Source organism: Chiloscyllium punctatum, chromosome 32, assembly GCF_047496795.1.
Source record: "Chiloscyllium punctatum isolate Juve2018m chromosome 32, sChiPun1.3, whole genome shotgun sequence".
Lineage (NCBI taxonomy): Eukaryota > Metazoa > Chordata > Chondrichthyes > Orectolobiformes > Hemiscylliidae > Chiloscyllium > Chiloscyllium punctatum.
The window spans coordinates 59,067,730-59,095,091 of record NC_092770.1 but is presented as its reverse complement, the minus strand read 5'-3'; the positions used below and the strand labels follow the sequence as shown (position 1 = coordinate 59,095,091).

Here is a 27,362-nt window from a genome sequence, read left to right as displayed (position 1 = left end):
GGGTTTTCCTTAATCCTACCCACCAAGGCTTATTCATGGCTCCTTCCAGCTCTCCTCAGTTTGTTCCTGGCCAACCTGTGACCCTCTAGAGCCCTGTCTGATCCTTTCTTCCTCAAGCTTAAGTAAGCTTCCTTCTTCCTCTTGACTAGATGTTCCACATCTCTTGTAATCCAAGGTTCCTTCCCCCTACCAAATCTTCCTTGTCTCAGTGGGACAAACCTATCCAGCACTCGCAGCAAGTGCTCCCTAAACAACCTCAACATTTACGTTGTGCATTTCCCTGAGAACATCAGTTCCTAATTTGTGCTCCACAGTTCCTGCCTAATAGCATTGTAATTCCCCCTCCCCCAATTAAATACTTTCCCATCCCATCTGTTCCCATTGCTCTCCATGACTACAGGAAAGGTCAGGGAATTGTGATCACTATCATCGAAATGCTCACCCACCGAGAGATCTAACACCTGGCCTGGTTTGTTGCCAAGCACCAAATCCAATATGGCCTCCCCTCTAGTTGGACTATGTATTTGGTCAGGAACTCTTCATGGACACATCTAACAAAGTCTGTTCCATCCAAACCATTTGCACTGTGGAGGTTCCAATCAATATCAGGGAAGTTGAAGTCACCCTTGACGACAACCTGGTAACTTCTGTATCTTTCTAAACTCTGCCTCCCAATAAAGTGACTGCTCCTTTTCTGTTTCTGACTTCCATCCATACTGACACAGTAGACAAACCTTCCTCAATGGCCTCCCTTTCTGCAGCTGTGATACTATCCCCTGATTAGTAATGTCACTCTCCCACCTCTTTTATTTCCCCCTTCCTATTCCTTTTGAAACATCTAAAAGCTAGTACATCCAACAACCATTCCTGCCACTGTGATATCCAGGTTTCTGTAATGGTCACAACATCGTAGTTCCAAGTACTGATCCATGCTCCTGACACTTCTTGCATTAAAATAGACACACTTCAACCCATTAAACTGACTGCAACTTTGCCCCATCAAACATCTATCCTTCCTTAAGGGTGTAAGTCCCATCCTGATTTGGCTTTCCAAAATACAGCACCTCACATTTATCTAAATTAAACTCCATCTTCCACTCCTCAGCCATTGACCCAGCTGATCTCTGAGGTAACCTTCTTCGTTGAACACTTTATCTCCAATTTTAGTATTATCTGCAAACTTACTAACCAGTCCATTCTATTCTGTATTCTTTGTTGTCCAGTACTTCCCCAGAGTGGAGTAACTACATCATGTTCTTTGCAGCCTTCAACATGTCATTAATGATGAATATCTTGCTCAGGCCATTTATACTAACATCACACATGGGAACACAGCGCACCACATACACAGTACATACTCATGTGACTCAGCCAATGTTGTCCACTTCAGAGGTTGCAGGAAAGGATGGTAAATCATTGAGACCATCCAGATGCTACGACAATGGATGAATGGACACCACACAACAATCGCCAAGCAGTAGTGTTCTCTCCCAGTTGGGGAACACTTTAGCAGTCAAGGACATTCAGCCTCTGATCTTCGGGTAATCGTCCTCCCAGGTGGCCTTCGAGATACACAACAACACAGGATTGCTGAACAGAAACTAAAAGCCAAGTTCCGTAACCATGAGGACGGCCTTAACAATGATCTTGGGTTCATGTCATGCTATATGTAACCCCACCAGACTGTTCTGTATAAAATCTTCCTTACTGTTTTGACACCATCACCTTGATAACTTGTTATTATCTCACTATCTTAATTAGTTTGTACAGTTTTGAATTACTTGCTACTTTGGTTAGACTCTTATACCATTTGGTTTCTCTCTAGCACCATCCTATTTTTGACTTTTTGTAATTATAAATCGGATCTTAGGTCACCCCTTCACTTGCTATTCAGCCTGTTGACACTCCACTCATGCTATTTGTATTTGTATTTATCTTTTGACATTCCTAATTACCTGGAATTGTCGTGCCATTATCGCTCAGCTTATAAATTCTTGGGATACTTGTCCATAAATCCCTGAAAGTGGTAGGAAAGTTTAATAGGTTAGTTGAGAAAGCATATGGGATGCTTATTTTTTTAATTATGGTATAGCTTATAAGAGCAGGGAGGTGATGTTGGAGCTGTGCAGATCTTTGTTTAGGCCACAGCAAGAGTACAGTGTGCAGTTCTGGTCATTACATTATATCATAGAAGCCCCAGTGTGGAAGCAGGCCATTTAGCCCATCAAGTCCACACCAACCCTCTGAAGAGCATCTCATACAGACCCACACCTTGCACTAACCCTGCATTTCCCAGCTTGTATGTTTCCTGGGCAGTATGGGCAATTTAACATGGCCATTCCATCTAATCTTTGTACTGCAGGAGAAAACTGGAGCACCAGGAGGAAACCCATGCAAATGTGGGAAGAATCTAAAACCTCCACACAGACACTTGTCCAAGGGCAGAACTGAACCTAAGTCTCTGACATGTGAGGCAGCAGTGCTGACCACTGAGCCATTGTGCCGTCCCTATAGAAAGAATGTGATTACAAAGTGGGGGGGGGGGGGGGGGGGGGGGGTGCAAAGAAGATTCACTAGGAGGTTGTCTGGGTTGGAACATTTCAACTATGAAGAGAGCTGGATATGTTTGGGGTTTTTACTTTGAAGCAGAGAAGGTTGAAGAGGGATCTGTTGGAGATATAGGGATCTGATATAAGGTTGAGGGGCATGGACATGGTGAATAGGAAACAGCTGTTCTCCCTAGTCAAAGGGTCAATAGCATAGAAGCATAATTTCATAGCAAAAGGAAGGAAGTTTAAAGGGGATTTGTGGAAAACCGTTTCACCCTGAGGATGGTGGGGGTCTGGAAATGCATTGCCTGGGAGGATAGTTGAGGCAGGAAACCTCACAAATTTTACAAAGTACTTGGATAAGTACTTGAAGTATCACAACATTCAAGGCTTACTGTGGGAAAGTGGGACAATGTAGGAAGTAGTATATTTTTGGTGGTATGGCCTTGGTGGGCAGAAGGGCCTCTTCTGTACTGCATGATCCTATGACTTTCTGACTGTTGATAGCACTTTAATGCAGGAGGCCATTACTGGTACTGGCAGCAGCTTCATACATCGCACATCACGTTTAGACAGAAGCTCAGAAAAGCACCAAGACTAGGATGTGCAATAAGACAAGGACAAACCAAGTATTACAGGCACATGGGTAATTGGAGGTGGAAATTAAGAGGATTTGCACAGGTTCAGAAAAATGGGCCTATTAAAAATATTATTATTTATAGTTCACTAAAGTTATATCAGGTACACTAAAAGCTTTATGAAGTATATCTGTATATTCTGTATACCTATCTCAAGTAACCCTCAGACTGGAAACAAGGAACTCAAATTAACTAGCAGGTAGCACCTTTGTCGGTTCCACCACAAGGCTAACAAGAAATAAGTGGGATTGAGTGGTTTACAGTTTGAGAGAGAATGGTTACCAAAGACTAAAAAAAGCTCCAGGAAGAGCAGTACAGGTTTTGCATTTACTCCTCAGCCTGGTTGAAGCAACAAGGGTTCAGATAATACAAGGAGACGGACTTCAAAGCTAGAAATTAATGATCCAGTAACCATTAGATGAGGAAGGGTGCAGTGATGAGCCATTGAGATTGGTCACTCCTGAGAAGCATCGAATACAGGGCCTTGGGCTCCACTGGCATTATGCCATTAAGTTACAAACAGTTGCCCTCAGTAGCAAATCAGGCCACTGTACTTCCAATCGCAGCTCCCCAGTAAACAAATGTGAGCATTCAGGAAATAGGCAATCTGGTCAGGAGGGGAGTGAAATCTGAAGGAGATAGTGTTGACATTTGGAAAGAATTTAGCAGCAACTACAGTGGTGTGGTGATTGCAGCACCACATGGTCTTAGAATGCCCATTTTCAAATTTTACCTCAAAAGATATTGCTAAACAGGCAGTCCCTTTAAGAACCCCCAATTTTCACAATTTTTATTTGTTCTTTCTTGGGGGCATGGGTGTTGCTGGCTAGGCCAGCATTTATTATCCATTGCAAATTTCCATTCAGGAGTTCAGATGAGCTGCCTTCTTGAATTGCTGCAGACCATTTGGTGTTGGTAGACCTGCATTGCTGTTCATGAGGGAGTTATGAGATTTTGACCGAGGCACAATGAAGAAACAATGATACATTTCCAAATCAAGATGGTGAGTGGCTTTAAGGGGATGGTGGTATTCCCATGTGGTTGCTGCCTTTGTCCTTCTACACATTAGAGGCTGCACCTTTTAATTGTCTACAAAGTAACTAGTGTCTGTGTCAAGTGTGCAAATTGTTTTGGCCTTTATCAATATAAATATGATAATCAATATGATACCTTTATTAATGCAAGTGGGCAGCATTTTGGCTCAGTGGTTAGCACTGCTGCTTCACAGTATCAAGAACCCAGGTTCGAATCCAACCTCAGGTGACTGTCTGGGTACGGTTCTTACGTTCTCCATAACTGCCTGGGTTTCCACTGGGTGCTCCACTGGGCGGGAAACTGTTGAGAGGGTTGGTGCAGATTTGATGGGCTGAATGGCCTGGTTCCATACTGAAGGGATTCTATAATTCTCTGAATATAATGGGCAATGCACTTCCATCTTGAAATGGACATGGACTTTCAGTGTGACATACTAAAGGTTTAGGAACCTGTCTGACTCCTGATGATAAAGTATAGTTGACTCATTTTCTATGCAAATTGGTTTCATAATGAGAGCCATTTCTGTCACTAACTGGATAAATGTGAGCAGTTTGAAATCTAGTTTTGTGCTTTATCTGGTTAGCTGTGAAACAGTTCCTCAAGCATTGGGCAAGATCTCATATTGTCCTGTGATCAAGCTATTGCTATTCTGCAAGCATTCTCAGGTCTGTTAGATTAAACTTGATGGTGGGGAATGGAACTTATTGCTTGCTGCCCAGAATGGTGGCATGTGGTTGACTGCCTGGATGTGTAAATTTACAGTTATCCATCAATCCACTGGTGTGAAACAACCATAAAGATTTCCATATTTTCATTGTAAGAAAAAAGCCTCAGAGAATGAACGGCATAGTTAATGCAAAACACACAAGTCTTTTGCCAGTCCCATGTGATTGATTTCTTCCAACTAGGTAACTGCTATTGGCTCAAGAAGACTCATAGCAATAGTTCGTCATGTCTGTTTAGGGCAAATGGTAGCATAGTCGTCATGTCAATGCCTTAGTAATTCCAAGGCCAACACCAACGCTTTATGGGTTTATATCCCATCGGGTGGAATTTGAATTCAAATAACACATCTGGAATTGATAGTTAATCTTAGGGATGGAGAACATGGATTGTCATTCTAAACCCACTTTTAGAGGACGAAGTCTGTTGTTTGCACCTGGTCTGGCCCATGCATGACTGCAGACCCACAAGAATATCACTGACTCTTAATAGTCGTCTGAAATAGTATGGCAAGTCAACTTAGTTCAATGGTAATTGGGGATTGGAATTTTAAAAACAGAGTCATAGAATCTTTACAGCATGGAAAGACACCCTTTGGCCTATTGTATCTGTGCAGGTTATCAAATAGTCAACTATCCTGATTTAATTTTCCAGCAGGTGACCCATAGTCTTATGATCATGTTGCTTTATAACTTCATTACACAGTTACTAATAAAGAACAAATCATAGGTGTTGGGCAACCTGATGATAGTGCTGCATGAGACTGTATTTGTCTCTGTCACACAGTCCCTGTACAAGAAAAGGAATATACAGTACAATCTAATCTGCTGGTCCTGCATCTGGCAAGATTTGATTTCCATGACTGCTTCAGATGGAATCGCATTGCTTTCGCGCCTTGCCTGTGTTCTGCTATTTATTCTGGCATGCCCTGTGGTCTCACAGTAACACATCCTAAATTGCTAGGTAACTCCTTTGTGAGCTAGTACCTAGTTTGTGCAGCCAAGGGCTCCAAATTTGGTGCATAACCTTTATGCTCACAATAGTTGATGCTTTGTCAGATGCGCTTCTTAGTGTTTTATTTTGGTGTCATCAGAAGAATAAATTGTCCATGTAATAGCCCTTCTTTCTTCCGGAAAGACTCAGCTTTGTCTTTTGAGCAGACTACTTATCTGTTTAATAACTGATGCCTTGTATGACAAGCTTAAAATGACCAACAATATAACAGCATAAAAATAAGGACAATCTAAATGTATCTCATTAGGTTAAAGAGATATGTTCAATCAACATGCTCTAAACATTATCTCTGGAACAGATAGGAACTTTTTTTTTCCTTTGCAGGATGTCTGACAGTCCTGTCCTTTTTTTAAAAAAGAAAAAAAATTTTCTCCCCACACTAGGTGGGAACTTTTATAAACCATTCTAGAAATTGGTTTCATGTGAATCATGAAAGACTTAACTATCTGTAATTAATTGGTCATTTGGTGGAACAGAACTTGAGTACATAAAAAAAAAAAATACCTTGTCAAAGCTTTTTGTCTTGCAGACAGTATGATAGTTTGCAAGAATTCTCCCTTGAAGTTGTGTTCTTGCATTGATTGTTACATGGTTAATTGTTTACAGATGGCTTCAGGACATTTCCAATGTACATTTACCACAATGATTTAGTGGTAGTGTGCCTACCTCTGAGCCAGAAGATTTGGGTTCAAGTCACACCTGCCTCAGAGATATACTTATAAAGTCCTAATGTTAGGGTTGTTGATATAACAGTAAAGAATGGACCCCTCAACAACTGTAGGGCCAGGATGAGAGCTATTTCTTTTCTGGAATACTGTTTCATTGGTAGGTAAGCATGACTCTCATTGAACACTTTTTTTCAGGATACAAGAAAGTTCCAATTTGATAGCACAGCAAATAATCCTTATTTGTAACAAGGGAAAGACGAAACTATGTTTGGTCAAGGGAAAAGCCATTAATGGTATTTTCATTGTAAATCATATTTAGCTCATTTTTTTGTCAAATTGCTTTTTCTCTTTCAGTTTCACAATAAAGTGACATGTTTCATGTTGCATCACATCGAAGAACCGTGTTCGCTAGGTGTGCACGCAGCAGTCATTATACCCCCAACATGGATTATAAAGGTGAAAAAACCACAGGTATAAAGCAAAGAGCACCCATCACCTGCCTCATATCCATTCTCAGTACTCTTTCCTTGAGGTTCTACATCATTAGGGAGCCTCAACATGAGGTAGGGATGTCACCATATCAACTAAAGCAGCACCATATCCACCCGGAAAATATCCTGGCATATACTAACCAAGATATTTAACCATTTCGCTGGCATGTCATGCTTCTTTGAACTGCATCATGTGGCACTATGCTTATGGCTGTCGTGGATATGTTGGATGCTTCTTTTTAAAGAAGGTTGAACATTGAAAGTTAATGAAAGTAGTGTTATTGTTAACTGTTTGTTGCTGCATGCCCTTCTATCAAGTGTGTAACATGTCTTCTACTTGAATCAAAGCATGAGCATGGTTAAATACAAGAGATCTAAACACAGTGCATGGAAAGTTCTGACCCAAGTAATTATTGGGTGTTGTTACAACCCTGCTGGACAGGGAAATATGGCTTTGAGGGGCCTGTGAAAAAAAAGAGCCAGAATGCGAATCACAGGAGAATTCAGTTCCCTGAATATTGACTGGGAAAACAGTAGCAGAAAATCTCTGACTAAATGAATGTTTCTAGAGGTGGTGCAGTATTGCTTCCTTACTCAGTTTAACAAACAACTAACAGTGGTCAGAGGCTTTCTTCAAAAATTATCTTCAGCCACAGCCCAGGTTTTACACACAAGGGTAACCAAAAGCTCAGTAATTGCAGCAGTAAGCTGGTGTCTTGCTGACCTACTTTTAGCAAACGGTAGCACTTTTCTCCTGATACGAGAAGCATTTCCGTAGTATAAACTATCCAGCTGAATACCATCACCTCAAATCATTTTTTATTTTGGTTAACACTTCGGACAACCGCACCATAAGTATAGAATGAAGAGATGGTCACTTGGTAAGATAGAGCTAATATTCATTACAGTTTTAGTAACTGGAAAGCGCGGTCACCCTTTCCTGTGCAATTGTAGCTCTGTTCATGCATTACAGCCCAAGCTTGACATCCCGTGGTAAAGGACATGCAGGAGACATTTCTGAACATTTTAGCATTGGCTCTAATTACCCATGGTTATGGGCTATAAATTTTGCAGTATCAATAGGCATTGATCGAGTCCCACGCGCATGACATGCGCCTCGAACACTGATTATATTTGAATATTTCCGTTTCAAGTGATCGCTTGCACTCAGTCTCCTTCGGCATCAGTTAAGTTGTACTGTGTATTATGATCAAACAATAACTAGCCAGGACAAAGTATTCAGCATAGTTAGTGAAATGTGGCACAAGCATTAAGGAATTCAAAGGCTAGTGAAAGTCATTGAATCAATTTCATGAAGGGGTTAACTTCTGAGGAATGGTGAATCTATTTGGTCCAATATTTATTGGTGTTTAGAAAAATGAGAGGTAATCTTATTGAAACATTTAAGATATTGAAGGAGCTTTCCTTTCACTGGAGGATCTAGAACTACTTTCAAAGTAAGAGGTATCCCACACACAGATAAGGAGGAATTTCTTCTCTCAGGTAGTTGTTAATCTTTAGAATTCTCTTTGCTAGAAAGCGTGGAAGCTGAGTTATTGAATGTATTTGACATTCATGGACTCTGGCTCGAAATCTTCAGTTTCTGCTGCAACTTTCCAACCCCACTTGACTGACAGTATTAGAAGTGTCAGAAAAATGTCAAAGTAGGGAGTAACTTTGCAGTGGGGAAAGATTGTAATTACCATGGTGACTAGAATGTATCAGACTCCCTGGAGAGTGTACCAACCTTGATCATGCAAAAGAATGATTCCGTTTGATAAAACAATTAACAGAATTGGTGTTTCATCTGCTACCCTGAGCCTAGGTTGGCTGACACCAGGCAGCCAGAAATATGAAGGCATTTGGTTACATCTAAGACTTGGTTACCTTTGGGGCAGCACGGTGGCTCAGTGGTTAGCACTGCTAGCCAGCAACCTGTGTTCGATTCCCATCTCGGATGACTGTGTGGAGTTTGCACATTCTCCCCATGTCTGTGTGGGTTTCCTCCGGGTGTTCCAGTTTCCACCCACAATTAAAGATGTGCAGATTAGGTTAGTTGGCCATGCTAAATTGCCCATACTGTTAGATGCATTAGTCAGGGGTAAATGTAGAGTAATAGGATAGGGGAATGGGTCTGGGTGGGTTACTCTTCGGAAGGTCAGTGTGGACTTGTTGGGCCAAGTGACCTGTTTCTGCACTGTAGGGAATCTAATTTAATCTTAAAAACAAGAGATGGAGAATGTATCCAAAAATGGCCAGGACAGGAACTTTGAAGCCGTCCCTTCTGTCGCCATCTAATTCACCTTTGAAGATGTCAAATTGAAAAGTAGACAATGGAAAATCATTGGTTGTTTCCTCTAAGAGGAATAGCCTTTATATTTTCCAAACTTCTCTATCATTTATTTTGAAATTTGATATTGCTCTCACAGGTAACCAAATGCCTTCCTAATTCTGATTACCTGGTTATAGTTGGCCTAGGCTCAGGGTAGCAGATGAAACAGCGTTTCTGTTAACTGCTTCAACTAATGAGATCATTCTTTTGTTTCTTCACAAGAATTCCCTCCCATCACTGATGGAGAACTGAGTCACTTCAGACTTTGAATATTCAAATTATTGACAACTTAAATTTTATAAGCAAAAATCCAAATTGTTATGCTGGCAAAATACTGCTACAAAAGGAAAACAATAAAACAATAGATAGCATCATCAGTGCGCCTCCAGAGAAGTATTGGTATCCTACCCTGCTTGCTATTTATGTGTCCCAGTTTACTGAAGTGGTTGTTATCATTACTAATTTTGTTTCTTAGTGGTTGGTATAGGGCTTTATCTCTACATGTTTGTTAATGGAGTTCCGGGTTGAGTGCCAGGCCTCCAGGAATTCCCATGCATGTCTTTATTTGGCTTGTCCTAGGATGGATACATTGTGCCAGGTGAATTGGTGTCCTTCTTTGTCCATTATAATGCACACAAGTGATAGTTGATCATATCTCTTGGCGGCTAGTTGGTATTTGTGTACCCTGATAGCTAGTTTTCTTACAGTTTGCCTTAGGTAATGTTTGTTGCTGTCTTTACATGGCATTTTGTACATAACACTGGTTCTGATTAATATAAAGGATCCCATACCCACAACTAACAGAACCAATGTATACAAAATACCATGTAAACACTCCTACAGACATTACGTACAGCAAACCAGAAGAAAACTAGCCAAGAACACCAATCAGCCACCAAGAGACATTATCAACTATCACTCGTGTCCGTACACATGGACAAAGAAGGACACCAATTCACCTGGGACAATGTATCCATTCCACGACAAACCAAACAAAGACATGCATGGGAATTCCTGGAGGCCTGGCACTCAACCCAGCACTCCAATAACAAACATGTAGAGTTAGACTCCATATACCAACCACGAAGAAACAAAACTGGAAATGATATCACCTACCTGAGCAAACCAGGACACATAAATAGCAAGCAGGACAGAACACCAATGCTTCACCAGAGGCACACTGATTATGTTAACTAGTACAGTGATGAAACATCTGCAAACAATCTTACCAGCTCAGCGAGCAAGTCAACAACTTTATAAGATTTTTATCTTATATTTCTCTACTGGAGTTCATTAATGGAGGTGGTTAGCTCAGTGGCTGGCTGCCTGGTTTACAATGCAGTATGATGCTAACAGTGTGAGTTCAATTCTCACACTGGCTGAGATCACCAAGAAGAACTTTTATTAACCTCTCCCCTTGTTTAAGGTGTGATGACCCTCAGATTAAACCACTATCACCAGACAGCTGTCTCTCTAAAATAAGAGAGTGGTTTATTACCTGGAAGGACTATGATGATTTTACTTTATTTCCAGATCTTAATACTCAGATAAAAGGTGGGTTACCTATTAAGTTTTTTCTATGTTGTGTATGGAAATTTACAAGGTAAAAACAATGACTGCAGGTGCTGGAAACCAGATTCTGGATTAGTGGTGCTGGAAGAGCACAGCAGTTCAGGCAGCATCCAAGGATCTTCGAAATCGACGTTTCGGGCAAAAGCCCTTCATCAGGAATAAAGGCAGTGAGCCTGAAGCGTGGAGAGATAAGCTAGAGGAGGGTGGGGGTGGGGAGAAAGTAGCATAGAGTACAATGGGTGAGTGGGGGAGAGGATGAAGGTGATAGGTCAGGGAGGAGAGGGTGGAGTGAATAGGTGGAAAAGGAGATAGGCAGGTAGGACAAGTCCGGACAAGTACTGAGCTGAAAGTTTAGAACTAGGGTGGGGTGGGGGAAGGGGAAATGAGGAAACTGTTGAAGTTCACATTGATGCCCTGGGGTTGAAGTGTTCCGAGGCGGAAGATGAGGTGTTCTTCCTCCAGGCGTCTGGTGGTGAGGGAACGGTGGTGAAGGAGGCCCAGGACCTGCCATGTCCTCGGCAGAGTGGGAGGGGAGTTGAAATGTTGGGCACCCGCACCAATCAACCACACCGCCCCGTGGCCCAACATTTCAACTCCCTCTCCCACTCTGCCGAGGACATGGAGGTCCTGGGCCTCCTTCACCGCCGCTCCCTCACCACCAGACGACTGGAGGAAGAACCCCTCATCTTCCGCCTCGGAACACTTCAACCCTAGGGCATCAATGTGGACTTCAACAGTTTCCTCATTTCCCCTTCCCCCACCCCACCCTAGTTCTAAACTTTCAGCTCAGTACTGTCCCCATGACTTGTCCGGACTTGTCCTACTTGCCTATCTCCTTTTCCACCTATCCACTCCACCCTCTCCTCCCTGACCTATCACCTTCATCCCCTCCCTCACTCACCCATTGTACTCTATGCTACTTTCTCCCCACCCCCACCTTCCTCTAGCTTATCTCTCCACGCTTCAGGCTTACTGCCTTTATTCCTGATGAAGGGCTTTTGCCCGAAACGTCGATTTCGAAGGTCTTTGGATGCTGCCTGAACTGCTTTGGAAATTTACAGGCAACTATCAGAGAAGGGGCCCAATATTCGACCAAATCATGAACTTAAAACCAGATTGTACATTTAATATCTCATTGACATCAAGTCACACATAGTTTACCATGTTTGACATTGCAACAATGGTCTTGCACCAGAAAAATATTCTGCGTTGGACTTGTCAAAGCATTTTGCAATGAAAGTATACCGAAATGCACATCATTCTCAGATTTGTAAACTTGTGACATTACTGCATATTTTTGCTTAAACTAGACCACTGTGCCCACAACTATGCATAGATGCTAGAGAAGAATTTGGTGCCCTTCAGCTCTTAATGCATGAATTACTGAAGGTTAGTATGCAGGTATAGCAAGTAATTAGAAAAGCTAATAGAATATCATTGTTTACTGAGGAGAATTGAATACACAAATGAAGAGTCATTGGTGAGACCATATCTTAAATACTGTGTACAGTATTGGTCTCCACATTCAAGGAAGGATGTAAATGTATCATAAAGAATAACAGACCAATATATGAAATGAGCATATTGTCTATGAGGAATGCTTGGGCAGGTTAAGCTTTATCCACTGGAGTTAAAGTAAGAGGTAACTTAATTGAAACATTGCATAATGGTAATAATACTGGACTAGTAATCCACCACCTCAGGTGTGGGGACAAAACTCACCATGACAAAGGAGTAAAATTTGAACTGAATAAACTACTAGCTCAATGGTGACCATGTGACCACATGAATTACCCTAAGTACCAACTAATGCGCTTTAGGGAAGGAAATTAGGAAAATGCCATCCTTACTTGGTCTGGCCTATATGTGACTCGACCCACAGTTGACTTAGCTGCCCTCCAGGCAATTGGGGATACAATAAATGCCAGTCCAGCCAGCATCACCCTCATACAATGAGCAAAAAATAAAAGGTCCTGAGGAGTCTTCAAGGGTGGATCTTAAAAAGGATGTTTCCTCCTATGAAAGTATCTAGAATTAGGCATCACTGTTTACAAATAAAAGTCACCCATTTAAAACAGAGAAAAGGATGTTTTCCTCCAAGGGTTCGTGTATCTTTTGGCATTCCTCAAAGAAGCAGCGATGACAGATTCTTGATTAGTAAGGGGGTGAAAGGTAATCAGGGATAGGCAGGAATGAGAAGTATTCAGATCAGCATGGTTTTATTGAATGTCGGAACAGGCTCAAGGAGCTGAGTGGCCTACACTTGCTCCTAATTTGTATACATATATGTTTTAGATGTCATCAACTTTTTAACTCAACTTGATGTTAATATTACTGAAAATGTGTTGCTGGAAAAGCACAGCAGGTCAGGCAGCATCCAAGGAACTGAAGAAGGGCTTATGCCCGAAACGTCGATTCTCCTGTTCCTTGGATGCTGCCTGACCTGCTGCGCTTTTCCAGCAACACATTTTCAGCTCTGATCTCCAGCATCTGCAGTCCTCACTTTCTCCTTAATGTTAATATTATCAACATTTTACTGATCCATGCACTGATTCCCAAATCTTTTTCGACTCTGACATGCTTCTAGCTTTTCATCATTTTGAAAATACCCTATTCTGTTTTTTTTGACCAAAGTGAATTACCTTAAATTTGGCTTACATTCATCACAGTTTTGCCCATCCACTTAATCCATTCCTGATGCTTTGTAATGTTAGGTTTCCATCTACATTGCAGCTTATCTTTGTTCCCCCACAAATGTGCATGTACGGTTTTCTATTCCAGCATAAGTCCTTAGTAAGTAAAATGAAGAGCTGAGGCTTCCAAAACAAATCTTTCTAGGATACCACTAGTTGAGTTCTACCAGTTGAATTAGTTTAATTTCCAAACCAAGTCAACAGTTTCCACTCAATTCAAATTTAGTAAACAGTCTCTCCTGAGAGATTTTATTACATTACCCCGACAGTTTATTATTGAGTAACATCTTGGACATATATTTTTCTAATCCAACCTGTTCAGAGAGGTTAGGGCAGAACATCTCTGGAACAGGTGGGACTTGACCCCCCCCCTAAATTAGGGCGGCACAGTGACTCAGTGGTTAGCATTGCTGCCTCACAGTGCCAGGGTCCTAGGTTCAATTCCAGATTTGGGCAATTGTTTGTGTGGAGTTTGCACATTCTCCCAGACTCTTTGTGGATTTTCTCTGGGTGCTCTGGTTTTCTCTCACAGTCCAAAGATGTGCAGGTCAGGTCAATTGGTGATGCTAAATTGCCCATAGTGTTAGATACATTAGTCAGAGGGAAATGGGTCTGGATGGGTTACTCTTCAGAGGGTCGATGTGGACTTGAGCCGAAGGGCCTGTTTCCACACTGTAGGGAAACTTATCTAAATCTCATTATTCAGAGGTAGGGACACTACCATCACAAGAGCCCTAACGTCCTTGACATACCCTTGTCCACGACTTAAGATACCTGTTCAATAAAAAACACACAATCTAATCAGGTTGGTCAGGCAATGCTTCTAATTATCTGGACATTTTATAAGAATGCTTAGTTACTTAATTCTTAATTATAAACTAGTAATTTTTCACTAACAGATTTAGGCTAGCTAGTCTATAATTCCCTTTCTCATCTTTTGTTAAGTAGGGCTGCAACGTACCTGAAGTTTCAGCTTCTGAACGATAAAACTTTGTCCTCGCCTCCTTCCTTTAAATCCATAGGGGTGAAAAGCACCTGGGCCTGTCACCATTCACTGTGTTAGTCTTAACTGTCTCCTTGTTGGCTACGTAGAACAGTCCATCTTCCGTAGTTACACCGGGACCACTCCCCACCTCTTCTCCTGCTACATTGATAACTGCATTGGTGCCACCTCGTGCTCTCGAGAGGAGATTGAGCAATTCATTAACTTCACCAACACATTCCACCCCAACTTTAAATTCACCTGGACCATCTCTGACACCTCTCTCCCCTTCCTGGACCTCTCCAGCTCCATTAATGACGGCTGACTTCACACTGACGTTTTTTACAAACCCACCGACACCCACAGCTACCTGGACTATACCTCTTCCCACCCTACCTCCTGCAAAAATGCCATCCTGTATTCCCAATTCCTCTGCCTCCGCAGTATCTGCTCCCAGGAGCACCACCACAGAACACACCAGATGGCCTCCTTTAGAGACCGCAATTTCCTTTCCCACGTGGTTAAAGATACCCTCCAACGCATCTCATCCACATCCCGCCCTCAAACCCCACCCCTCCAATTGTAATAAGGACAGAACCCCCCTAGTGCTCACGTTCCACCCAACCAACCTTTGCATAAACCACATCATCCGACGACATTTCCGCCACCTCCAAACGGACCCCACCAACAGGGATATATTTCCCTCCCCATCCATTTCCGCAAAAACCGTTCCCTCTGTGACCACCTGGTCAGCTCCATGCCCCCCAACAACCCACCCTCCCTTCCTGGCACCCTCCCCTGCCACCGCAGAAATTGCAAAATCTGCACCCGCACCTCCTCACTCACCTCTATCCAAGGCCCCAAAGGAGCCCTCCACAACCATCAAAGTTTTACCTGCACATCCACCAATATCATTTATTGTATCCATTGCTCCCGATGCGGTCTCCTCTACATTGGGGAGACTGGATGCCTCCTAGCAGAGCGCTTTAGGGAACATCTCCGAGACACCCGCACCAATCAACCACACCGTCCTGTGGCCCAACATTTCAACTCCCCCTCCCACTCTGCCGAGGACATGGAGGTCCTGGGCCTCCTTCACCGCCACTCCATTACCACCAGACGCCTGGAGGAAGAACGTCTCATCTTCCGCCTCGGAACACTTCAACCCCAGGGCATCAATGTGGACTTCAACAGTTTCCTCATTTCCCCTTCCCCCACCTCACCCCAGCTCCAACCTTCCAGCTCAGCACCGTCCCCATGAATTGTCCTACCTGCCTATCTTCCCTTCCACCTATCACCTTCATCCCCACCCCCATTCACTCTATGCTGTTCCCCCCACCCCTCATTTATCTCTGCAGGCACCCTGCCTCTATTCCTGATGAAGGGCTTTTGCCCGAAACGTCGATATTCCTACTCCTCGGATGCTGGCTGTCCTGCTGTGCTTTTCCAGCACCACTCTAATTTAGACTCTGGTTTCCAGCATCTGCAGTCCTTAACTGGGCAAATACCCACTTTGGGGAGTCAGCCACCCCAATGTAACATTAGGTCCTTTGAGATACTGAAGGAACGGGGAAAAAAATTAACAAAATAACTGAAATTAAAACTGAAAATGGAAAAAAAAGAGAACTTGCTGAGTCGCCAGTAGAGCAAAATTCATGACATCCGGCGACGCTGATCCATCAAGACACTCACCTACGATAAGGTCAAAACGTAAATTGCTTTTGGTTCTGATTCACAGCATCCGCGGTTCTTTCCGTTTTTACCTAAGTTAAGGTATCTACCGGAAAATGCGGCGTCCCAACTTTAGGGACAATTTGGGGTCACGCAGCTGCCATTCAACCCGGATTGAGTGTTGGCGACTGCGCTGCCCCTTTAAATCCTCGCGCCTTTTTTTTTCAAACGAGGAGCGTCATCTAACGGACAGATTTCGCCGCGTGCGCGGGCGCGGGGATGGGGGACCGTCCTCGCAGTCTGTGCAGCCAACCCAATCCTTCTGCAAGTTTTGAATCCCTCGAATTTTCACTCTTGAGTTTGCGGCTCCAGTCCCTTGTGTGCATAAGTCCAAACTAACATATGCTGACACCGCGGGGGGGGGGCAGGACAGATAGGATTTCGACCCAGAATGTCTGGTCTCAGGGGTGGCGCCAAATCACTGCGCCGCCAACGACCTCGAATCACAGAATCCCTACAGTGTGGAAGCAGACCGTTTGGCCCGTCAAGTCTAGAGCTGAACTCCGAAGAGTAGCCCACTCAGTCACAACCCTAACCTATCCCTGCATTTCCCATGGCCAATCCACCTAGCCTGCACGTCCCTGGACACTAATGGGCAAGTTAGCATGGCCATTCCACCTAACCTAACATGCCTTTGGATCTCCCAGACTTTGGCTTTCGAATCAACCTGTACCTTCATGGCCATCACATCCTGAGGTGAGACTTCACCCCAGATTTTCTGGCTCCCCAGACACAGTGTATCACAAATAACGATTGGAGAAATTATTGACGAAGATGGAATTTGATGAAAGACATCCAAAGGGCAACGGATTAGAAAGAAATCCACCGTTAACATCCCATTCAGCAAAATGTAAATTCACCAGAAAGTGTATGATGTAGCAGCTATTATAGAAACTTGGTACAAACTGAGCATGTTTGGATTCCTGCTCTGAGGAGGGACATTAAAGGCTTTGGAGGGAGTGCAACCAAGGTTTATCAGATTGATTGCTGGGATGGCAGGTCTGGTGTATGAAGAGAGACTGGATTTGTTAGGGCTATATTTATTGGAGTTGAGAGTGTGGTGCTGAAAAGGCACAGCAGGTCAGGCAGCATCCGAGGAGCAGGAGAGTCGACATTTCGGGCAAAATCCTTCAACAGGAATGAGGCTGTGAGTCGAGGGGGTGGTGAGATAAATGGGAGGGGGGTGGGGCTGGAGTTTAGAAGTGTAGGATGGGGGGTCTCATAGAAATTTATAAAATTCTAAAAGGCTAGACAGGACAAACACAGGGATGCTGTTCCTGATGACATGGGAGTCCACAACAAGGGGTCAGAGAATTAGGATACAGGTTACAAGTAAGACTGACATGAGAAGAAATGTCTTCAGACAGAGTGTGGTGAGTCTGTGGACTTCCCTGCTGCAGAAACAGGTTGTGGCAAAACATTGAATGTTTTCAAAATGGTGTTAAATATAGTTCTTTGGACTTAAGGGATCAAAGGATACGGGGAGAAAGCAGGAACCAGTTGTGGAGATGGATGATCAGCCATGCTCATATTGAATGGGGAAAGCAGCATGAAGGACCAAATGGCTTCCTGCTCCTATTTCCAATATTTCTATAATTCAAAGCAAAATATTCCAGGTTGTAGTTCTTTCAAAAGGCAAGGGAAATTGGGAAAGTAAAAGCTATAGTACCAGTATAATAAAAAAAACCTCAGTTAAAAAAACAGAATTCAGAAGCATGATCAAGCAGTAGAATTAATGAGGTGTAAAGGATGCAAAAGGTTCTGGGAGAGATTATTGCAGTGTTATTGACATTAATGAGAGATTTATAAATACCAAAAGGAGGGAAATATGCAGCAAAAAAAAACACTGGGAAATTTTAGTTTTCACACTGACTGGAAAAAATAGATTATCTAGATTGACTAGAATGTAGTCAAGGCAGGTTTAGGAACAACTTGTTTTGAAACTCAAAAAGATCACAATTCCAGATATAGTCATGAGTTTTAAAAAAGGACCAGTTAATGATCTGACTGCGATGGAACATGTCATGAATGTGATAATAAGGTTTTATATTAGGTTTGAAAGGAAGAAGAATGTTTTAAATTGGTAATGAGAGTGGAATTGTAAACATATCAATGATAAACATTTTCTTCTATACTGTTAACGGCAAAATATTACAGATGCTGAGAATCTAAAACAAAGATAGAGACTACTGGAGAAGCTCAGCAGGTCTTGCAGCATCGGCGGAAATATAAACAGAGTTAACATTTCCACGGTGGCTCAATGCTTAGTACTGCTGTCTCGCAGTGCTAGGGTCTTGGTTTGATCCCCACCTTGGGCGACTGACTGTGTGGAGTTTGCACATTCTCCCCATGTCTGCGTGGGTTTCTTCCCGGTGCTCTGGTTTCCTCCTACACTCCAAAAGATGTGCAGATCAGGTTAATTGGCCATGTTAAATTGCCCATAATGTTAGGTGCATTAGTCAGGGATAAATATAGTGTAGGGAAATGGGTTGGTTATTCTTTGGAGGGTCGGTGTGAATTAGTTGGGCCGAAGGGCCTGTTTCCATACTATAGGGAATCTAATCTAAAAGTCAAGTAAATTTCTTTAGAACTGGTTCTGAGATAGAGCTGGCAGCTGTTCAGAGGAGACTCAGATTTGACAGTCAGCTGACAGGCTCCTATAAACGTGTTTGCCTGTGGGGATGCCCTAATCCAGAGTTCTGAGGCTCTTTTTGAAACCCTTATTCCAAACTCACACAACAACTTTTCTCTCAACATTCCCTCCAACCCAGTTTTAACTCTGGGGTTAAGTCTAGTATGAACGATTAACATAGGGTGACAGCAGAAAAATGGTTATTACTCATTTCTGTTGCATAACTCAAGCCTTCTGAGCTCTTAAGAATGTGTCTACTCATGCTGAGAATTAATTTGGTTTCTAAATAGTTTATTTAGCCAGATTATATTGACGCAAAACTTGAGAGAATCTTCCCTTGATGAAACTTTTTTAAAAGGTTATCCTTCCTCCATCTCTGAAAGACACTCAGAATAACCCAGAAAAATAGCCTTGACATCAGTGGTGGCCATTCAAGGTTAGAAATCTATGTATCACATCAATTAGAGGTTTTATATCTGAACAAATGAAAAATATTTACTTTTACCATAAATCGAACATAGCGTGGATTAACCAAAATTGTATCAGTATTTGACTGCAAAAGGGTTCAGTGAGATATTATTCATCTCTCTTGGATTGAGAAATATTAGGGATGAGATTGTCTGACCTTTTACAAAATCTATTCACACAATATGTAGCAGGTAACCACACACCTGGAATCATCTGAATCAATCTGGGCTGTGTAAATCTATTTAATAATCCCATCTAATTCTGAGAACAACTTGCTGTATAATTTCCATATTTACTTACAAACGTATAAGCAACCAATCAAAGTAGGCCACTTGGCTCTTCAAGCCTACTGTACCAAGTGATAAGGTTTTGCTGAGCTGATTTTAACCTCATAATTTCTCATATCCCGAATTATCTCTCATCCCTCTGATAATCAAGAATCTTTTTACCTCTCCCTGATCCAGTCTTGATCCAGATTCTTGATCTCATATTCTCTACACCAATGAGATAAACCTCCTATTCAAAAATTTTTATTTGGGGAAAAGCACATTTTTTTACCTTGGTTTTATAACAGAGACATGTGCCCACCATTTGACCCCTCGAATCTGCATCACTATTCAGCTAGATCATGGCTGATGGAAATAGTTCAGAAGATAGAATTAGGTTTATTGTCATGATTTTGCAGGAGCACTGCACTGCAACCCAGATTAAGTGTATACAGGGGAAGTATCTTTGGGTTTATGTTGACAGGAAATTGGCTTTTTACATCAGTATCATGTTTGCTTCAGAAGGCAGTTACATCTCTGTCAGAAAGCAGCACTAAACATCTGTGGTGACATCCTGTTTCTGATCATTGCCTCTGCACAGAACTCCTTCAAGTCTTCAAGTAGAAGGAAAAAGAGGACATCATTGAAGAGAAAAACCAGCAGGAAAGGAGCGGACGTGAGTCGGGCCAAGGAACTGGTTTATACTTAATTGTAGAGAGAAGGTTGCCTCAAGGGGCCCTGTTAAAAGCCAAGTCACTTTTCGCACAATTTTAACTTCCCTTTAAGATCTTATGTTGTACAAACATTGCTTAAACTGAGGGAATTATTGATGGTTTGGGGGAGCTAAATTAACTCCAGAAGCAGATGTAATCATTAAACAAAGGGTTACTAAATCCAGGAATAGATGTGACTATTAATTGAAGGGCACTATATCCAGTGCAAGATAGAACTATTAACTGAAAGGGTACTGCGCCCATTTAGAGAGAGTTTTTAACCCTAGGGTTATTATGTTGTCTGTGAAAGAGGTTCTCAATCCAGCAATAATCAAACCCAATAATGCAAGACATTTGAATTGACTTCAATAAGAAAAACAGCCATTAATCCCTGGAGTTCCTTGAGGCTTTTAGAAGATGGCTAATCTGAACCAGTTATCATTTAGATGTCTGGGGTGTCATTCCAATTGGTAAATGTTTAGATGGTTTAGTGGTGCTAAATGCATCACTTCCAGGCAGCAGAACATCACATCCCAATAACATTCTAAGTGCTGACTGTACCTGCCTGAAGCTCCCTCAGAGACTCCTCTGCTCTCCTTATGTAACTTTGATGATGTTTGTTGTTAAAAACATGTCCATAAATAGAGGAGGTATCCACCAACATTTTTGGCAGGAACACCAAGGAAAGTAACAATTCCCTCTTCCAAAATTAGATCCAGGATCTGAACCAGTTACTTCAGAGGGGAATATAAGTCGAGGAGAGGGTGCTGTTTAATCAATCCCCCTTTACCATTTCTAAAATTTCACGTGTCTTGATAAGTAGCATGGCGGAAAGGAAAACGCGCACAATTCAATTCCATATTGGGTCATCTTGTCTGCAGCAGACATAGCAGTTGCGATGTTTCACTTGCATTCAGATTCTTGGCCAGTCAACCATCCTAATTCTTATTATAATGAATGAGTCCACTCCACATCCATAGGGCTACTCAACAGCAGTGAGACCTGCTGAGAAGGAAGCGACGTAAACTGAAATTTGAAATCCACCAGACAGCTATCTATGCACCTTTAGGGTTAGTGAGATCGTTTTACAACAAATCTGACCATAACTCTCACCTTGCAAGCCACTTCCCAACAAGTTGACACATTTTCTGTTTACTTCACTGGTGCAAAGGAACTACTGCTGTGTAACGCCTCTGCTGGAATTTGTAATCCAAGTTTTTGGCCGCCCAAGTAACACCAGGTTTTCCATTGAGTGCATGTTGGGTGAGAACAGCATTGGGCTTGGCTGTGTTACCCCCCTTGGCCAATGAACCTGCCCACACACTGTCAAGATCTGCATATGAGAGTAATGAGGTACCAGAGGATGTCCAATACCTGTGCCAAGGTGACTGCAAAATGAAGGGAGAAACCTTGGGAGGAGAAGGTGGTGGGGAGTGGGACATGATTCTGGGCAGATGGCACTATACACGTCTTTACGGTATAGAGGAGATGAGGGTGAAATTTACTCAGGTTTCACATTAAGGGTTGACAGTGTGCAGAGCAAGTTGGCCTCCCACAGCTCATGGTGGTACATGTACATATATAATTTCAGTTGGGCAGGGCAGCTGCTGGACTGTATGCAGTGCTGCCTGGTTCCCACTGGCGGAGGCTAACCTTGATTAATGCCTTGAGTCTTGTTTTGACAGGAAAGCAAATGGAAGCCATTTATAATCAAGCCTATCTCATCACCCTTGATGAAACCACTTCTGGTGTTTGTAAATCCAAAGAGTGGCGGAAACCAGGTTAGTTAAAGGACGGACACTAAAGGTTATCATGGGAGAGCTATTAGAATTGATCTATCCATCAGCTCACTCATCAATTCAATATCCACATATTAATTCACTGCTTCTGGAATTGATTCTCATTTTAACACGTTTGTACAATCCTGTGTGCATGTACACTTTCTCAAGAGCAACTACATATGGGAAAGAAGTGCTGGACCAGCCAGTTATATGCAAATTCCATGAGGGAGTTAAACATATGTGTATTTACTTATGGCTCTACAGAAAGCAAACCAGACAGCATCTGTGTTCAAGAGGTGGAATTTGTCCACCTAATTTTCCACCTTATGTTAATTGTCTTATTGGGGGTTGCTGCATTGTTCTCTGTATGGACTAAGCAGGTTTTCGAAGCAGCATCCCTCTCCATTGTGTGGCACATGCTGAGCCTGGTGCAAAATTCGTGATTTAGCATTTTGTTATGCCTTCTTCCAAATTAATTGACATTTAAAATTTCCCTGTGGAACCTCCACAATGGTTTGTGTGCAGGCTAGCTTCCTGTTGGCTGTGCTTGGACAAGTATGTGGTTATGTGTTTATCAGTGTGTATGTGTCTGTCGTGTGTGTGGTGTGGGATGAGGGGACCAGGAAGGGACTCTGGAGAAGAGCAGGTGAAGTCCCTGGTCTTTGCATCAAAGCTCCTCCAACCACAAAACAGAGTGAACTCAGTTGATGGTGCTCTATCTGAATTTAGGCCATAAGACATAGGAGTGGAAGTAAGGCCATTCGGCCCATCGAGTCCACTCCGCCATTCAATCATGGCTGACGGGCATTTCAACTCCACTTACCCGCATTCTTCCCGTAGCCCTTAATTCCTTGTGACATCAAGAATTTATCAATCTCGGCCTTGAAGACATTTAGCGTCCCGGCCTCCACTGCACTCTGCGGCAAGAATTCCACAGGCCCACCACTCTCTGGCTGAAGAAATGTCTCCGCATTTCTGTTCTGAATTGACCCCCTCTAATTTTAAGGCTGTGTCCACGGGTCCTAGTCTCCTCGCCTAACGGAATCAATTTCCCAACGTCCACCCTTTCCAAGCCATGTATTATCTTGTAAGTTTCTATTAGATCTCCCTTTAATCTTCTAAACTCCAATGAATACAATCCCAGGATCCTCAGCCGTTCCTCGTATGTTAGACCTACCATTCCAGGGATCATCCATATGAATCTCCGCTGGACACGCTCCAGTGCCAGTATGTCCTTCCTGAGGTGTGGGGACCAAAACTGGACACAGTACTCCAAATGGGGCCTAACCAGAGCTTTATAAAGTCTCAGTAGCACAACGGTGCTTTTATATTCCAACCCTCTTGAGAGAAATGACAACATTGCATTCGCTTTCTTAATCACGGACTCAACCTGTATGTTTATCTTTAGAGAATCCTCGACTAGCACTCTCAGATCCCTTTGTACTTTGACTTTATGAATTTTCCCACTGTTTAGAAAGTAGTCTGTGCTTTTATTCTTTTTTCCAAAGTGCAAGACCTCGCATTTGCTCACATTGAATTCCATCAGCCATTTCCTGGACCACTCTCCCAAACTGTCTGGATCCTTCTGCAGCCTCCCCACTTCCTCTGTACTACCTGCCTGTCCACCTAACTTTGTATCATCTGCAAACTTCACTAGAATGCCCCCAGTCCCTTCATCCAGATCATTAATATATAACGTGAACAGCTGCGGCCCCAACACTGAACCCTGCGGGACACCGCTTGCCACCGGCTGCCATTCCGAAAAAGAACCTTTTATCCCAACTCTCTGCCTTCTGTCAGACAGCCAATCCTCAATCCATGCCAGTAGCTCACCTCGAACACCATGAGCCCTCACCTTGCTCAGCAGCCTCCCGTGTGGCATCTTATCAAAGGCCTTTTGGAAGTCTAGGTAGACCACATCCACTGGGTTTCCCTGGCCTAATCTACTTGTCACCTCTTCAAAGAATTCCAACAGGTTTGTCAGGCACGATCTCCCCTTACTAAATCCATGTTGACTTGTTCTAATCCGATCCTGCTCTTCCAAGAATTTAGAAACCTCATCCTTAATGATGGATTCTAGAATTTTACCAACAACCGAGGCTAGGCTAATTGGCCTATAATTTTCCATCTTTTGTCTTGCACTTCCTCATGTTTCTGCCATTCCAGATACCCTGACCCTCAAAACAGGCCAGTTTCTAGTCCTGTGCTCAACAAACATATAGGTTGAACCTTCAAATGTTATTTCTTACAACAGCATAGACTAAAAGCCGTCAATATTCAAGTTTATATAAGTGAGCTTTGGAAGTGAAGGTGCTCTTAATGACTGTAAAAAGAAAGGAGGTGTGACAGTATTCTGTAACAGAAATCAGCATGTAAAATTAAAACACATGCAACTTGGGTAGTGTACTGACATGAATAGAGAACTGGTTGGTAGACGGAGGCAAAAAGTAGTAGTAAACAGGTTTAATTCCAAGTAGCAGCCAGTGACTAGGGGGTTTCACAATGATCACAAGTGCTTGGACCGCAACTATTCACAACATATATTAATGATTTAGAATTACGTGTCATATCTTCAAGTTTACTGATGACAGAATGCTGGGTGAGAGGGTGATCTGAAATACATAGTTTGATTTGAATAAGTTAAGTAAATGGGCAAATACATGGCAGATGCAGAATATTATATATAAATCTGAGGTTATCTACTTTGGTAGCAAAAATAGACAGGTAGATTATTATTGGAATGGTGACAGATTGAGAAAGGGGATGTGCAAAAAGACCTGGCCAGTTGCTGAAAGTAAGCATGTAGGTGCAATAGATGTGAAGAAAACAAATGGTATGTTGGCCTTCATAGCAAGAGGACTTGAGTACAGGAGTAGAGATGTCTTGCTGCAATTGTACAGGGCATTTCTGAGACACAACTTGAGTATTAAAGTATTTCCTTATCTGAGGAAAGATGTTCTGGCTATGGAGAGAGTACAAAGAAGTTTACCAGACTAATTCCTGGCATGGCGGGGCTGATGTACGAGAATAGACTGGATTGGTTAGGACTAAATTGACTAGACTTTTGAAGAATGTTGGGGGTGTGGTGGGGTGGGGGGCTGGGGGGTGTTGATCTCATTGGAGTAGATGCAAGAAGGACATTCCTAATTATCGGTGAGTCCAAAACCAGGATAAGGGATAGGTCTTTTAGGACAGAATTGAGGAAACGTTTCTTCACCTAGAGAGTGGTGAGTCTGTGGAATTCTCTACAACAAGAAATTGTTGAGGTTGAAACATTGAAGACTTTAAATAAAGATTCAGATATAGTTTTTAGGGCTAAAGGGAATAAAAGGTATGGCAAGAAAGCAGGAGCAGGATATTGACTCGGTGTTCCATCATGATTAATTTGCATGGTTGAGCAGGCTTAAAGGACTGAATGGTTTACTACTGCTCCTATTTTTAAAATTTCTATGATATGTCACTTTATTATGATTATAAAGTGTCGACTTGACTCAGATGACTTTGTCCATTCCCCTGTTACAGATTTACCAGGAATACACACCACTGATAACCCTGTGCCTCTCTGTTCTGATACAGTTTTGGATATTTCTTCTATGAACTGGGGCACTGAAGATGCAATTGCTGGGCTCTCTGGAGGCTAGGTCTGGAATTGGCACATTTGTAACTTGAAGGTTGCATGTGGCCCTTCCTGTTTAGCCAGGTATTCAGTCAAAGGGAACTGATGAATGCTCATCATTGGTGTCTCCTCTCTATCCCTTGCTGTTTTGTCATTTATACATTTTCACTGGGTTGTTTTTTCTCTTCTACTTTTAGGGGACCAAGGTGCTCCAGATGTTCATGTGGTGGCTAAACCCACGGCAAGTCTTTGACCTCTCACGTGGAGGGCCAAGAGAAGCGTAAGTCAAGATAACCCGTGCATTATCTGTATAGGATTGAATGGACTTTGGCTTAAATATATTTGGCATCTAAATATACTGTCTACTCTACAAATACTACAGTCATTACTAACATTTCGATATTATTTTCTGGAGTACTACATCTCTGTTCATTCCCTCGAATAGACCTCTATCACTGATGAATGTGAATGCAGTTTTTAACATAAAATTCTAGTTAAGAAATTAAAATACTGTGGATACTGGAGATCTGAAATAAAAACAGAAAATGCTGGAGAAAATCAAACTGACAGCACCAGTGGAGAGAGAAACAGAGTTAACATTTCGAGTCCAGTATGACTTGTCTTGAAAAAAACTGAAAGATGTTGGAAAATGATCAGGGGAGATAGTGGAACAAATGGTGAGGGTGCTCATGGCAAAAGTCAAAGGGAGTGCTCATGGTAATAGAGGAGTAATATAGATGAAGAATAGGTAGGTGGAAACAGTAGAAAAAAGGTTCTGTTGTGCTGAGAGCAAACCTATGCAAGCAAAGTTAAAAATCACACAACACCAGGTTTTGGTCCAGCAGGTTTATTTGAAAGTATAAGCTTTTGGAGTGGTGCTCCTTCATACCAAAGAGGAGAACTCCGAAAGCTTGTACCTTGAAATAAAGCTGTTGCACTATAACCTGGTGTTATGTGATTTTTTAACTTTGTCCACCCCAGTCTAACACTGGCACCTCCACGTTTATGCAAACAAGACACTGCGCAGATAGGACTGTAATCAGGGGATTACTCACCCTTTGATTATTCCCTGTTCATCTTCCATAGATGCCATCAGACCTGCTGAGTTTCTCTAGAACATTTTCTTTATTTAAACCAGCTGTACCTTAGAACTCTGTGGGAAGCTAGAGATGTGATTGCTGGGCCTCTTGCTGAGATATTTGTATCATCGATGGTCACAGGTGAGGTGCTGGAAGACTGGAGGTTGGCTAACGTGGTGCCACTGTTTAAGAAGGGTGGTAAAGACAAGCCAGGGAGTTATAGACCAGTGAGCCTGACGTCGGTGGTGGGCAAGCTGTTGAAGGGAATCCTGAGGGACAGGATATACATGTATTTGGGAAGGCAAGGACTGATTAGGGATAGTCAACATGGCTTTGTGCGTGGGAAATCATGTCTCACAAACTTGATTGAGTTTTTTGA

General features: G+C 42.5%; 1 protein-coding gene across 7 annotated transcripts in view; it reads left to right on the top strand.

Moving 5' to 3' along the window:
- dgki (diacylglycerol kinase, iota) overlaps positions 1–27,362 on the top strand; it is a 235,012-nt gene that overhangs the window by 91,112 nt on the left and 116,538 nt on the right. For 4 of the 7 annotated variants that reach the window (XM_072552477.1, XM_072552472.1, XM_072552474.1 and 1 more), the window contains exons 8-11: positions 6,982–7,098; positions 20,396–20,470; positions 22,193–22,288; positions 26,102–26,184. In XM_072552477.1, coding sequence (XP_072408578.1) covers positions 6,982–7,098; positions 20,396–20,470; positions 22,193–22,288; positions 26,102–26,184 — 371 coding nt within the window. The remainder of the gene's footprint in view (positions 1–6,981; positions 7,099–20,395; positions 20,471–22,192; positions 22,289–26,101; positions 26,185–27,362) is intronic. The other 3 variants (XM_072552473.1, XM_072552476.1, XM_072552475.1) reach the window with 3 other exon arrangements.